This window comes from Lontra canadensis, unplaced genomic scaffold (assembly GCF_010015895.1).
Source record: "Lontra canadensis isolate GAN:19392208 unplaced genomic scaffold, GSC_riverotter_1.0 scaffold37, whole genome shotgun sequence".
NCBI lineage: Eukaryota > Metazoa > Chordata > Mammalia > Carnivora > Mustelidae > Lontra > Lontra canadensis.
In genome coordinates, this window is record NW_022631031.1 from 1,674,383 (window position 1) to 1,689,653 (window position 15,271).

The following is a 15,271-nucleotide window of genomic DNA, read 5'->3' on the forward strand; positions in this document are numbered from 1 at the left end:
AACACAGTGAGAGAAGGAACACAAGCAGGGGGGAGTGGAAGAAGGAGAAGCAGGCTTCCTGCTGAGCAGGGAGGTCGATGCGGGCCTCAATCCAGGGCCCTGGGACCATGACCTGAGCCAAAGGCAGACACCCAATGACTGAGCCACCCAGGCGCCCCTATAACCCATTAAAATTTTAATTAAAATATAAACTATTGCTATCTCCAATATTGCTAGAGATTATAAATTAGAAAGTTTTGAGGACATAAATTTTCATGAGTACTAGACAAGACTTAAACTTTGAAATCTTTAGAACAAAATATGATACTTTACAGTCTCTGTATTTACCTTAAGTTGCTTTAACTGCTAACTGATGAGGTAAGGCCATTTTTTAATAAAAACTCCCAATTAAAAATCTCAAATAAATTCTTGGTACAGTGACATCTAAATCTGGGTATAGCAACAGCCAAAAATAAATAGGGCAGAAACATGGGGCTAGCATAGTTACTACTCTCTCACTTCTATTTGTAGGAATAAACATCTTTGGCACTTATGTAATACATGATTTATATTGTGCTTTTTTATTAAGCTTTTTTAGAAAATGATGGTTTTGAGGGTACCTGGTTGACTCAGTTGGTTAGGCATCTGACTCTTGATTTCAGCTCAGGCTATAATCTCAGGGTCATGAGATTGAACCTCATGTCGGATTCTGCCTTCGTGGCAAGTCTGCTTAAGATTCTCTTCCTCTCCCTCTGCACCCCAGCCTCCATGTTCACACACTCTCTCTTTTTTAAAAAAATGAGACGGTCTTAATTTGTTAATGCATTTAACCTTACTGTTTTTACTATATAACAGGTCACATTTCTTGGAGCAGGAAAACTTCCACACATCATTGGAGGATCAGATCTAATAGCTCATCATTCTCAGAAGAATACTGAATTAGAAGAATGGTTAAGGCAGGAGATGGAGGTTAGTAGGAACTAAGGGCTGGTAATTTGCTTGGTTTACATTTTGTCCCTCATGGTTTCCTTAGAGCAAATCCTTAAAACCAAATTTTAAGATAATTGACCTGAGGTCATTCATTCAGGAAGAATCCTAAGTTACAGAGAATTAATATTAATTTGTACCTTTCTGTTAACGCTTAAGAGGCTTTTAAGCTTATTAAAGTTATTAAAGAGGCTTTTAAATTTGTTAAACAAATGAATTAAGTTTGTATCCTAATATAAAGGGGAGAAAAGAGACTTAACCTACAAAAATGTAAAAGAAAGCTAAAGGATAACAATCAAAAGATGGTTATACAGACATATGGGGGTTATTGCAAATAATATCAGCTACATAGTATATGAATGTACTGGGCTTTCCAGATCTGGAAATTATCTTTTAGTGGTCCTGAGAATTTCTCAGTCATTATTTTATTGAGTTATTACCTTCTCCTGTTCTCTTGTATCTTTTTTTTCCTATGTTTAGTTTTTTAAACAACTGACATATTGTTATCCAAAGTAACTGCACCATTTTACATTCCCACTAATAGTGCGCAAGGGTTCCAACTTCTCCATATGCTCTCCAGCACTTGTTATTCTATTGTTTGTAATAGGGGCATCTAACTGGTGTGAACTTTATTGTGGTTTTGATTTGCACTCTCCTAATGATTAGTGAGGTCATGCATCTTCTCATACACTTGTTGGCCATTTGTGTATCTTTTTTGGAGACACACCCATTCAAAAATTTCTTCCCATTATTATTCAGATTGTTTATTTTTTGTTGTTGAATTAGAGGTGTTATTTATGTAGTCTGGATAATAGTCCCGTATCAGATATATAATTTGCAGATGTTTTCTCGCTTTCTCTGGGTTGCCTATCACTCCGTTGTTTGTGTATTTTACAGATGCACAGAAACTTTAAATTTTGGTGTAGTTCAGTTTATCAGTTTTGTTGTTGATACCTGTGCTTTTGGCATCATACCCAAAATATCATTGCCAGATCCAGTGTCAGAAAGTTTTTCCTTTTTTCTTCTAAGAGTTTTATAGTTTTAGCTCTTATATTTAGATCTTGAATTGATTTTGAGTTAATTTCCATAGGTGTTATAAGGTTAGAGTTTGACTTCATTCTCTGTGGTATACTTTTACACTTTGGTTTAATGATTCATGAGCACACCATCTCAAAGTGGGGGGATGGCGGAGTCTAAAGTCAGTTACACTATTGACAACTGCTTGCTGTGGGAAACTTGCCATAATGCCTCCTCCCATGGGCAGTTACTGATCTATCTCATTTTTTCCCAGAGTCTTTTTAAGTTTTAAGAAAGTAAGAGAAATTATTAAATAATGTTGCTAAATTATTAAGTAGTAACTATTTCTATTTAATTCAAATTCTTAACCTTTTTATTATGAAAACTTTCCAAACATATACAAAATAGAGTAGTGAAACAAACCCAAAACACAGCTTTAGCAAATATTAGCATTTGCACATCTTGCTTTCTGTTCTCTTTCCCAACTTTTTTTCTTTCTGGAGTATTTTAAAGCAAATTCTTGTCATTTTATCATTTCATTTATATTTATATGTTCAAACATAAACAGATTTCTGATCAAGTATGTATTGTATGTATTATGTCAGAGTGTGCTTTTCTGTGTACTTTTATAGTAGGATACTTATATAATCAGTTCATGTTGATTTAAATCCTAGACTAGGACCGGCATCATAATTTTGACACTTGAGATTGCTTTAGAGTTTTATAATTTTGTTTACTTGCTTTATGGCATGTCTTTAATCATATCTATAAGTAATATGTTGCCTAAGTCTCAGGAAACCAGATCTCAGTTATAACATTGTTCTGGGAAGATACGACCTGCTTTATAGCTCTCCATGTTAGAATGTGATTTTTAAGAATACATTATTTACATGTATTAGCTAAATATATTCATCTACTCTGTAATGAAAATTCCCAGGGAAGATTATACAAATATGCTTCTCTTTTTTTACTTTCTTCTTGGGTGTTTTGAGTCCTAGTCATTATTATGCAAAACAGCCATCTACCTGATTCATAATTCTTTCTACCTCTTACTTATTTTTAACTGGAGAATTTAATAAAATTCAGTAAAGTGTCACCTTTTTTCTGTAGAGGAAATTACTGCATGAAAGTTAAGATTTCACATGACAGTTGAATTGAGAGATAACCAAGGTCTTGTCCAAGATTAGTAAGTTTTCTTCTTAGCCTTTGTGTTGTGTGATTATCCAGTGCTCCTAGAACCCAGAGGTGGGCTTCAGATAGGTCCTCTCAGCAGGCTATTGGAAGTAGAACTGTTCAGTAATGGGCAGTTAGGGGTCTTACCTCTTTCTTGAACTCTGGTTTGACAGAAGTCAAATTTCACTTTCTTCTCTATCTTATTTTCTATACATTTTATCCCTTTTTTTCTCTGGATTGTATTCTTTGGTAACTTTTCCAGATTATCTTCTAGTTTGGTACTTTTCCTTTCTGTTCTTTCTGGTTGGTATTCCCACCCATCCACTGAGTTTTCATTCATCCTATTGTATTTTTTCAGTTCTGGTTGTCTGTTTCATTCATCTCTAGGTCTTACTGTTCCCTGATGATATTTTTAAGCTCCTCCTGTATTCTTTGCCTAAAGTGTTGATAAGTTTCTGCTACTCTTCTCTTACGGAATCTTGTTTCCAAGTGTATGTTCTGTGATAGTTGAATGTGAACTGCTCATTTCCCTTGGAATTTGATCTGTGGGAATTCATTGAGTCCTAAGTTTAAATTTCTTTCCTCTAGAAAAAATACTTTTGTGTCTGCCTGTCTTGTTCTACCAATACGAGACCACTTTAGCCTCCACTTGTGATTTTTTTTTTGGATCACCTAGGTAGTTAATATGTATTTGGACCAGAAGCTTGAGTGAAGGCCAGCTGGTCACTATAAACTTGAGTTTTTTTTATTTTTCCTTCACCCTGTGTTGGGGTTGAGGCAGGCAAGTGTCTGCCTTCTTTTTGTGTTGTACAGTTTATTCCTCTTTCTCTCTTTAATGCTGGGGTCTTTTCTTAGATTTCCCCATCTTTGATTTTCTTTCATATTTCTCATCCCCCGTATAGACATCAAAGCAGAGCCCAGTTTTTTTATGCTTTGCAGAAATCCAGAGGGCAAGGCAAAAGCTGGCCGTGGTACTTGTTCACTTCTCAGGGCTTTTACTTTGCCTCATTTTGGGTTAATGTAGTCTTCAGCAATTTGTGTTTAAAAATGCTTTTTAATCAAAAACTTGTTAGGAAGGGCACCAAAAAAAGTAGGGTTGTTAAGGTCACTCACGATACTTAGTGTCAAAAAAATGAAAGAATGGAAGTCACATCCTTTCCTCCACTTTTTTTTTTTTTGGAAGACTAAATGGCCCTATTTAAAATGTGCATTTCAAAGAATTATGATACTACATGAAAGAATGATGAAGTTAAAATCCTGAAGTCCAGAAATTACCCATTTAAACATGAAGTGAATTATTCCAGATTTCTCTTTATTGAAGAGGAGTAATAGCCCAGGACAGAGTAGGAAGAGAGGGAGAGAGATTGATAGAAGGAAGTAAAGCTGAAAGCATTGCTGAATTTTTGGACATGTTTCTTCTTTTCACGGTATTTTATTTCCTGAGATCCCTCTAAGACCAAGCGGTGATAAGTAAGACCAAAACAAAAACCACTGTCAGGTTAGAGTCAGTATTTGTTTCAAACTGCCTACTTTGATTTTAGATAAATTTTTTGGCTCCCTGCTGTAAATAGTGAGAATATTTGTACTTCCTCCCTTCCCTGTTCCCCCTCCTTCCACATGCCACCATCTTATGGCAGTCCTTTCTTTTCTCCCTTGCATGCCTGCCCAGTTCCTTCTTAGGCTTGCAAGTCAGTAAAGTTGAGAGTATGTCTCAGTGTTGATCAACTTTCCATTCATTTTTCCTGGAATGCAGTATGTTACTTTGATTTGCAGATGCAGGTCTTTTTATTTCAAGGAACTCTTCAGTACATCTTTGAAAGCATTTTTATGTCTGTTCAGTTCTCTACATTTAAGATGTAACTGTCCTTTTATTAGATCACCTTTGCCTTCCACATCCATTTCTTCTGCATTCACTGTGGTTTTCCTGAGCTCTTTCACTATGTCAGAAATTCAGATTTCATTTGTGTCTGTTCTGTTACCTCATCAGCTGTGTGATCTTGGACAAATTACTTTCTTATGCTTGTATTTCTTCCTTGTAGAATGCCTGTAGAATGGGAACAATAATAATAATAATAATACCTCTGTTTCCCAGAAGTTTTGTGAGGATTAAATAAGATGCTACTTGTAAACTGCATTTATAACAGTGGAAACAGTCACTATTTAGGTATTTCTAATTTGATTCTGAAGTGGTGTTATAAGTCTCAGTTTGTGTACTTAGCATTTGTTCCCTTTTCATTGTCAATTGTGGTTTTTGTCATCTGACTTTTTGGTTTTTATTTTATTGCTTTCATGTTCTCAGTAACTTCATTTTTTTGTCCTTCGGTTATTATTTCTTATGGACTAGGTTTTTCATCTGTCTTGCATGTTCTATTCCAGTTGCTGCCTTTTCTTTCCCCCCTCTGGTATGTGAAATAGTTTGGGGTTTTCTTTCATCTTGAAGCTGTTTAGAGCAAAATACCATGTCCAGGTACTGTTTGCTTGTGAATCATCGTATGCTATCTTGTGCAGGGATTACAATATAAAGACGACTTGTACAATTGATGAATTAGTGAACTCTGCATCTGAAACTAATGATGTACTATATGTTGGCTAATTGAATTTAAATTTTTAAAAAACCAGATGAATGGATAAAGATGTGGTATATATACACAATGAAATATTACTCAGCCATTAAAGAATGAAATTTTGCCATTTGCAATGACATGGATGGAGCTAGAGTGTGTTATGCTAAGCGACATAAGTCAGTCAGAGAAAGACACATACCATATGATTTCACTAATATGTAGAATTTAAGAAACAAAACTGATGAACGTAGGGGAAGGGAAGGAAAAATAAAATAAGATGAATCAGAGAGAGAGGGAAACCAGAAGAGACTCTTAATTATAGGACACAAACTGAGGCTTGCTAGAGGGGAGGGCAGGGTGACTGGGGTAATTGGATGATGGGCATTAAGGAGGGCACTTGATGTAATGAGCACTGGGTTTTATATGCAACTGATGAATCTCTAAATTCTACCTCTGAAACTAGTAATATACTATGTTAACTAAGTTGAATTTAAATAAAAAATTAAAAAAAAAAAATAAAGACAGTTTGAGGCGAAAGTGACTGTAGTCAAAATTACTACTACCCAAGCTCTTAGTGTTCTGGTAGAGAACAGAATTGTCTTGGTGGCTCTATATCATTAGTATGGCAGTGTGCTGAATCAGAGGCAATATGCATATCCCATTTAATTTCTGTTGTCCCTAGACCTTGAATGCAGGAAAGGAAGGGCTCAGCTGGAGCTGTGTGCTGCTCCTTCCTGGAACTGGTATGAAATGTATACCGGGGGTGTATCTTATCCCAGAAGACAACAACCTGCCATTTTAAGTTGTTTACCTCATTTGTCAAGACCGTATGCAGCCTGTGCCTTTGGTCAGTGTCTGTCCCACTCACTTCCCTGTGTATTTGTCCCTTTCCAGTAGTCCACCAGCATGTTTTCTCTTTTCTGCTCAGGATACTTTTCCCCAAATTTGTAGTATTACTAAGCATTCTCACGTTTGGTTTTAGTTTGTTTAATGGGCTGGGGCAGTGTGAGGAACGTGTTGCAGCAATCTTGTGGTTCTCTGCAGGCTACTCTTCTCAAGTAGGTGGCTTCTTGATTATCATGGCTGTAAGGTTTTGTTTGTTTTTGGCTAGAGAGGAGTTGAGAGAATGACAAGTATCGCTAATGACTTTTTTCTGTTTTTTGTTTATTTGATTAGAATTAGTTGAGAGCCTGGGTTCTAGATTTATTCCACCAAATCTCTCTTTTTGCTAGAGCAATTTTAGGTGCACAAGGTAGGATTTACTCTTTCAGATAATAGAGTTGACCTGAGGCATCTGGGTGGCTCAGTGTTTTAAGCCTCTGCCTTTAGTTCAGGTCATGATCTCAGGGTCCTGGGATCGAGCCCCACATCAGGCTCTCTGCTCAGCGGGGAGCCTGTTTCCCCCTTTCTCTCTGCCTACCTCTCTGCCTACTTGTGATCTCTGTCTGTCTCAAATAAATAAATAAAAATCTTAAAAAAATAAAAATAGAGTTGACTTTCTCATGCACACAGTGTCTGTATATAAGTTTGCTATTGCCTCGATGTCCTGTTTCCCTAGGCTTATGCCAGCTATTCTTAAGTTTTTGCCTTTCATTCTTTTTCAGTTTTTCTTTCTTTACGTCTGTTGCAGACCAGTCTTCATTTTGATAATCACCAAATCCATTCCTGAAGTTTTCTTCAATTTAGGGTATTTTCATTTTGTGCATTAAACATAATAATTCTTTGAGACAGTATCCAACCTGATTTGAATTTTGAAAGACTGGATATGTAATTCTTCCCAACCCTTAAAAAATGCCAGTAATATGAGGATTTCTATTTCTTAAAACTATTTTACTTAACATTTTTTACTAAGACACATAAAATAAAGCTGACTTTTCCTTACTGGTTTTTCTTTACTGTATTATAACTTTAAAATTAGCATCCCCTGCTGGGAAGCATTTCAAAGTAATTACGATAATAATACCAGCTGCTTTTTTGACAGCTGCTTTTTGAAAATCATTGTCTTCCCATTTATGTTCTGCTTATACCTATTAGTGTAGAAAGATAAAATGTCATTTTGATACTTCACCATATGAGTAGAAAATCATGTACTAATCCCTGCAAGTCGTTCTTCTCAGCCCTTTCCGAAGACTCAAAGTCCATGTAAAAGCCTGGTTAAGACCAGGTGTTAAGACCTGGTGGGGGTCTTCTTACTCAGGGAGACCAGGTCAAATCCCATTTCTTCTGTATGACAACCTTTTGATCTTCCGCAAGTTACTTAAGTTTTTGCTTCCTTGGTGGTTAAAGCTGGGATAATAGTCTAATAGTAATAATGAAGTTACATGAAGATTAAGTGAGATATATTTAGAAGGAGTTTTAAGATAATATCTGGAAATAGACAAATGTAAGCTATTAACAGTAAAAATAAATAGTATGTACATTCAAGGGACTTAATGGTCTTTTAGCAAAGATACAGAATTATAACAGAGGGAAATCGATATGTATCTATGAGTTGTATAGCTGAAGTTTTATGGGAGTTCTTCATAGCAGATGCTGTTTTTATATTTTTAAATGAAGAGGATTGAAAAACTATTGGTAAAGAGGTGAAGAACATGTTGCTGGACACATAGTAGGCACAATTATTATTGAAATGAAGGTGCACTGAAAGATAGTCAGAAATGGGAAAAGGAGAAAAAAGGTAATTTTCTGGGCAGAGGGAAAAACGTGAACACAAGCAGAGGAAAATGGTATTTATTAAGAGGTGTGTGTGGTTGGTTGGTTGGTGTGTTGGTGATTCAGTTTTAACTGGCATCCAGTATTCATGGAGAGGGGCATGAGAAGTGATTGAGAAGGTGGTGGAATGGAGCCAGGTTATGAAGAGCCTTTCCCATGTTAGAGGTCAAACTGAAGACTTCGTTTTCTTTGGTAGGTTAAAAAAAATCATTGAAGGGTTTTAAATGGCATGATAGGATCTAGACTTTAGAAGGATGCACCCAGCACAGAGTTTTTCTCGTCTTAACACTCAGACATGCATTAAGAGTTTGGTTTGTGTTTAAAATTACTTTGTCAGGGCAGTAGTTAAGCAGCACCTTCAGAGCCTTGATTTGGGACCTTGGAGAAGAGAACCACTTCACCTGTAGAGCTGCTGTAGTTGAAAGTGGGGTAGTATTTGCCCTCTCAGCCCCTTCCCTCAAAACAATGATACTTCATTTAGTAAAAGGGTTCTTCTGGAAAATATATTTAAAAACTCAACAAGCTGGCAGTTTATACATATATTGATTACCTTTGATGGAGAGGGGATTGGCTGAAGAAAGTGTTTAATTAGAGGACTTTTGCAGTAATCTTGGCATGAAGTGAAAATGGAGAGGATTTGGTGAATGATGGAAATACCGTAGAGGCAAGAACTCATAGACCTGGTGAATTCCTGGATGTGGAAATCTCCAGGATGACTGACCACCCAGTATAGCAGTTGATTAACCATACATTCATCATTGAACACATGTTTGAAATTATGTAAATTTTGACAGGTGCAAAATCAGCATGCGAAAGAAGAGTCTCTTGCTGATGATCTCTTCAGGTAAAGTTTAATTTCATCCTTCTTTTATTCTTAGAGATTAAATATTCATGTCTTCTTTCTTTAGAAATAGACACAGCAGGATGCCTGGGTGGCTCAGTTGGTTAAGCAGCTGACTCTTGATTTCAGCTCAGGACATGATCTCAGGGTGGTGGGATCGAGCCCTGAGTGTGGAGTCTGCTGCATGTCCTTCTTCCTCTGTGCCTCCCGTGACACATATGAGCTCTCTCTTTCCCTCAAATAAATAAAATAAAATCTTAAAAAAAAAAAAATAGACACTTAGTCCCTTCATCTAAAGAATATTTTATTTTTAATGCTGTTGTTTTGTTGTTGTTTTGTTTTTTTACGACCTGAGTACCTCTCAGTGGGGTGTGCTGCATGTATCTTCGAGGTTTGGGACTGGTGAATTTAGCTGATACATTTGTGAGATTTCCAGTTCTGCGTTAAATTATGAATGAATGGGTTTTGAATTAAGACAAATAAAATACCGAAGCATTTGCTCAGTTTTAGTTGGCACAAGAGTAAAAAGAAGAGGCTGGATTAGAGTTTCACACCAGGTTTTTGTGGGAGGTTTTAGAGGAGTTATACTGGGTGGGTACAATTTAATTCTGATTTAACACATATCCAACATTCCTGCAGGCCCCAAACCTTACAATAATTAGCTCTCAAATACAAATAGTATAAAATAAAATTAATTTATCTACTTATAGGTAGGTATTGACTAGGAGAGAATAACATTTTCCCAAGTTTATGTAAAGGCAGAACCAAGAAGTACTGTATTTTTTAATCTGTTTTGCTGCCAATTTGATTCTTTAATTTCATTATTGACAGTATATCATTGGTGAAAATGTTGACAAATGGTGCTCATTTTTCATAAGTAGTTAAGAATATCTGGTTGCTAGTTAAATTTGTTAATTATTATATGAGAAAATTTTATAAAGTATGTCTATTTTAGGATCATCTTATGCAAATGTTATACTGTAGTTGGGAATGGAAGCAGTTTGAATCTGTATTGGGATAGGTGTAAACATGTATTTTTAAACCATTTTTATTAATTATTTTGATGCTTTTACTGGACTTTTTCTATTGTTGATATTTTATTTTTACCAAATATTCACCAAACCAACATCAAAACGGTAAATGAAAGTAAAAACGTCAGTGCTTAATACTGGATCCTAAGGATAAAATTGGCATTCTCATTGTGTTTGCCAAGGTGTGACTATGTTTTAAAAGCCCTTTAACTTTATTTCTTTCTTTGCAGATACAATCCTAATGTAAAAAGGAGACGATAATTGAGGATTTCATAAAGGAGCCGCTCACAGAGAAATATTTCCTATCAAGTATTTACATCAAGTTTCCTCTGGGATACATTCATTAAGTATATAGAGGGGATTTAAATTACAAAGGTTTTATGACCTAAATTTGTTGAATAAAATGCACAAAACGCCATTTCTTTTGTATGTGACAGTATTATTGAGTTTTCAGTCTTTGTCATCTCATCTCTTATGGTAATTTTTTCATTTCTAAATGTGGCTTTTTATTTACTGAATATTTAATACAGTCACAGTTCAAAATTCTAAAAGTTTAGAAGGATAAGAAATGAAAAAATCTCCCTTCTAACACTGGTCTAGCTTTGTGGTTCCCCTCCTCTGATAAAATCCATGATACTCATTTCTTATGAGTCTTTATAGAGATTTTTGTTGCCTCTTAAAATTTGTATGCATATTATTTTCCAGTAATCTCCTACAAAAATGATAGCGTAACATACACAGTATTCTGCACCTTGCTCCTTTTTGCCGAATCGATTGGAAGATCATAGATCATACACATATCAGAGCATACATTTTTTCCCCCATTATACCATAGTCTTCCTTACGCTGAAGTAACCCAAGTGAAATGGATTTCAGGGGTGTAGATGTCACCCACCTATTCTAGTACTAGAAAAGACAGTATGGAAGACTTCATCAAGCTTGTGGTTGGATTTTACTAGAATGGGAAGACTTATTTGGTGGTCTTACTGAGCTGGGTGTGTATCTCTTGAACTAGTTCTGGTTTTCCTATCTGAAAAATAGAAATTAAGATTGTTGTTTTTGTTAAAGGAAGATGGTAAGAAAAAAATGTCTTTTTTCAAATTTTGTAATGTAGACAACTTGGCTGTATATGAGAAGTATAGTAGACTTTTTATCAACTCTTAAGGACTGATGCATTAAGTTCTGGGAAGTAGAACAAGCTTTTTGTACTCAAATCTATACATGAAATATTCATGGTCTCATGTGGGTTCTGCCACCCTAATGAGCTAAGCATTTTAGGTTGTTAGAGATAGGCTAGCATGAAGACTTATATTGTAATTTAGTATGTATTGTTGCTAGATCCTCACAGAAGATTATTGATGTTGAACACCTTTTCACGTGCTTGTTGGCCATTTGTATCTTTGGGGAAAAGGTCTCTTCAGCTCCTCTGCCCTTTTTTTAAATTAGATTTTTTTTTTTTTTTTTTTTGCTGTTGAATTATAGGAGTTCTTTATATATTTTGAATATTAACCCTTTATCAGATATATTTAATATGCATATATTTTCTCCCATTCCATAGGTTGTCTTTTTGTTTGGTTGATTGCTGCCTTTGACGTATGGAAGCTTTTTAGTTTGATGTAGTTCCACTTGTTTATTTTTTATTTCGTTGATTTTGCTTTTGGTACCAAATTAAAAAAAAAAAATCATTGTCATGACTGATGTCAAGAAGCTTATCTCCTATGTTTTCTTCTAAGAATTTCATAGTTTTAGGTCTTACATTTTAGTCTTTAATCCATTTTTAGTTGTTTTTCTTTTTGTGTATGGGACAAGATAGTGGTCCAGTTTCATTCTTCTGCATGTGGCTGTTCAGTTTTCCTGCAACCATTTACGAAGAGACTATCTTTTCCCTGTTGTGTACTCACGTATCCTTTGTCAAAAATTAATTGACCATAAACGTGACTTTATTTCTGGGCTCTTTATCTGTTCAGTTCCTCTATGTGTCTTTTTATGCCAGTACCAAATAGTTTGGATTAATATAGCTGTGTGAAATCAAGAAGTATGATGCCTCCAGCTTTGTTCTTTCTCAACACTGTTTGGGTCATTCAGAATTTTCTTAATGGGACCAGCTTTATTTTTTCACATGTGAATATCCGATTATTCCAGCACATTTTATTGAAGAGACTCCTCCATTGAGTATCTTTGGTAATTACTAGCTGGCGATATACACTTGGTTTTATTTTGGGGCTTTCAATTCTGTATTTGTCTTGGTGTACTTGTTTTTATGCCAGTACCAGTTCTGCGGACTATAGCTTTATTTATTTATTTTTATTTTTTCAGTGTTCCAAGTTCATTGTTTATGCACCACATCCAGTGTTCCATGCAATGCATGCCCTCCTTAATACCCATCATCAAGCTCACTCAACCTCCCACCCCTTTCCTTCCAAAACCTTTAATTTGTTTCTCAGAATCTACAGTCTCTCATGGTTCCTCTCCCCCTCCCATTTCCCTCAATTCACTTTTCCTTTCCTTCTTCTAATGTCCTCCATGTTATTCCTTATGCTTCACAAGTAAGTGAAACTATATGATAATTGACTTTCTCTGCTTATTTCACTCAGCATAATCTCCTCCAGTCCCATCTGTGTTGATGGAAAAGTTGGTTATTCATCCTTTCTTTCTGATGGCTCAGTAATACTCCATTGTGTATATGGACCATATCTCCTTTATCCATTCGTCTGTTGAAGGGCATCTTGGCTTTTTCCACAGTTTGGCGATTTTGGCCATTGCTGCTGTGAACATTGGGGTACATATGGCCCTTCTGTTCACTACATCTGTATCTTTGGGGTAAATGACTCAGTAGTACAATTGCAGGGTCATAGGGTAGCTCTATTTTTAATTTCGTAAGGAATCTCCACACTGTTTTCCAAAGTGGCTGCACCAACTTGCATTCCCACCAACAGTGTAAGAGGGTTCCCCTTTCTCCACATCCTCTCCAACTCTTGTTGTTTCTTGTTAATTTTGGCCATTCTGACTGGTGTAAGGTGGTATCTCAATGTGGTTTTGATTTGAATCTCCCTGATGGCTAATGATGATGAACATTTTTTCATGTGTTTGTTAGCCATTTGTATGTCTTCTTTGGAGAATTGTCTGGCATTTTTGACGTGATTATCTGTTTTTTGTGTTGGGTTTGAGGAGATCTTGGATATCAGCCCTTTGTCTGTAGCGTCATTTGCGAATATCTTCTCCCATTCCGTGGGTTGCCTCTTTTTTTTTTTTTTTTTTTTTTGACTGTTTGCTGTGCAGAAGCTTTTGATCTTGATGAAGTCCCAAAAGTTCATTTTCGCTTTTGTTCTTTGCCTTTGGAGACATGTCTTGAAAGAAGTTGCTGTGGCTAATGACGAAGAGGTTACTGTCTATGTTTTCCTCTAGGATTTTTGATGGGATTCCTGTCTCACATTGAGGTCTTTCATCCATTTAGAGTTTATCTTTGTGTATGGTGTAAGAGAATGGTTGAGCTTCGTTCTTCTATACATAGCTGTCCAATTTTCTTAGCACCATTTATTGAAGAGACTATCTTTTTTCCACTGGATATTTTTTCCTGATTTGTTGAAGATTATTTGACCATAGAGTTGAGGGTCCATATCTAGGCTCTCTACTCTCTTCCATTGGTCTATGTGTCTGTTTTTGTGCCAGTACCATGCTGTCTTGGTGACCACAGCTTTGTAATAAAGCTTGAAATCAGGCAGTGTGATGCCCCAGTTTTGTTTTTCTTTTTCAGCATTTCCTTAGCAATTCGGGGTCTTTTCTGGTTCCATACAAATTTTAGGATTGTTGGTTCCAGCACTTTGAAAAATGCCGCTGGTGTTTTGATCAGGATGACATTAAAAGTGTAGATTGCTCTGGGCAGCGTAGACACTTTAACAATATTTATTCTTCCAATCCACGAGTATGAATGTTTTTCCATCATTTTGTGTCTTCTTTGTTTCATGAAGGTTCTATAGTTTCTAGAATATGGATCCTTTATCTCTTTGATTAGGTTTATCCCAAGGTATCTTACGGCTTTTGGTGCTATTGTAAATGGAACCGATTCTCTAATTTCTCTTTATACAGTTTCGTTGTTAGAGTACAAGAAAACGGATTTCTGTGCATTGATTTTTGTATCCTGCCACATTACTGAATTGCTATATGAGTTCTAGTAAATTGGGGGTGGAATCTTTTGGGTTTTCCACATAAAGTATCATGTCATCTGTGGAGAGAGTTTGACTTCTTAATTTGCCAATTTGAATATCTTTTGTTGTTGTTGTTGTTTGTCTGATTGCTGTTGCTAAGACTTCTAGTACTATGTTGAACAACAGTGGCAAGAGTGGTCATCCTTGTGTTCCTGATCTCAATGGGAAGGCTGTCAGCTTTTCCCCATTGAGAATGCTATTCACTGTGGGTTTTTCATAGATGGATCTTAAACAAAGTTGAAGAATGTTCCCTCTATTCATATACTTTGAAGAATTTTAATCAGGAAAGGATGCCGTATTTTGTCAAATGCTTTTTCTCGATCAATTGAGAGGACCATGCGGTTCTTCTCTCTTATTGATTTGTTCTGTCACATTGATTGATTTGTGAATGTGGAACCACCCTTGCATCCCAGGGATAAATCTCACCTGGTCATGGTGGATAACCTTTTTAATGTACTGTTGGATCCTATTAGCTAGGATCTTGTTGAGAATCTTGGCATCCATGTTAATCAGGGATCTTGGTCTGAAATTCTCCTTTTTGATGGGGTCTTTGCCTGGTTTGGGGATCAGGGTACTGCTGGCTTCATAGAAAGAGTCTGGAAGTTTTCCTTCTGTTTCTGTTTTTTGAAAAACAACTTCAGGAGAAATAGGTATTATTTCTTTGAATGTTTGGTGGAATTCCCAAGGGAATCCATCAGGTCCCGGGCTCTTGTTTTTTGGGAGATTTTTGATCACTTCTTCAATCTTGTTACTAGATATTGG

The 15,271-nt window shown here is 36.0% G+C and overlaps 1 protein-coding gene across 3 annotated transcripts in view; it reads left to right on the top strand.

Moving 5' to 3' along the window:
* Positions 1-10,740, top strand: part of NBN (nibrin) — a 48,913-nt gene extending 38,173 nt beyond the window's left edge. For all 3 annotated transcript variants that reach the window (XM_032869074.1, XM_032869075.1, XM_032869076.1), the window contains 3 exons: positions 835-948; positions 9,227-9,276; positions 10,535-10,740. In XM_032869074.1, coding sequence (XP_032724965.1) covers positions 835-948; positions 9,227-9,276; positions 10,535-10,565 — 195 coding nt within the window. In that variant the 3' untranslated portion in view covers positions 10,566-10,740. The remainder of the gene's footprint in view (positions 1-834; positions 949-9,226; positions 9,277-10,534) is intronic.
* The last annotated feature ends 4,531 nt before the right edge of the window (positions 10,741-15,271 follow it).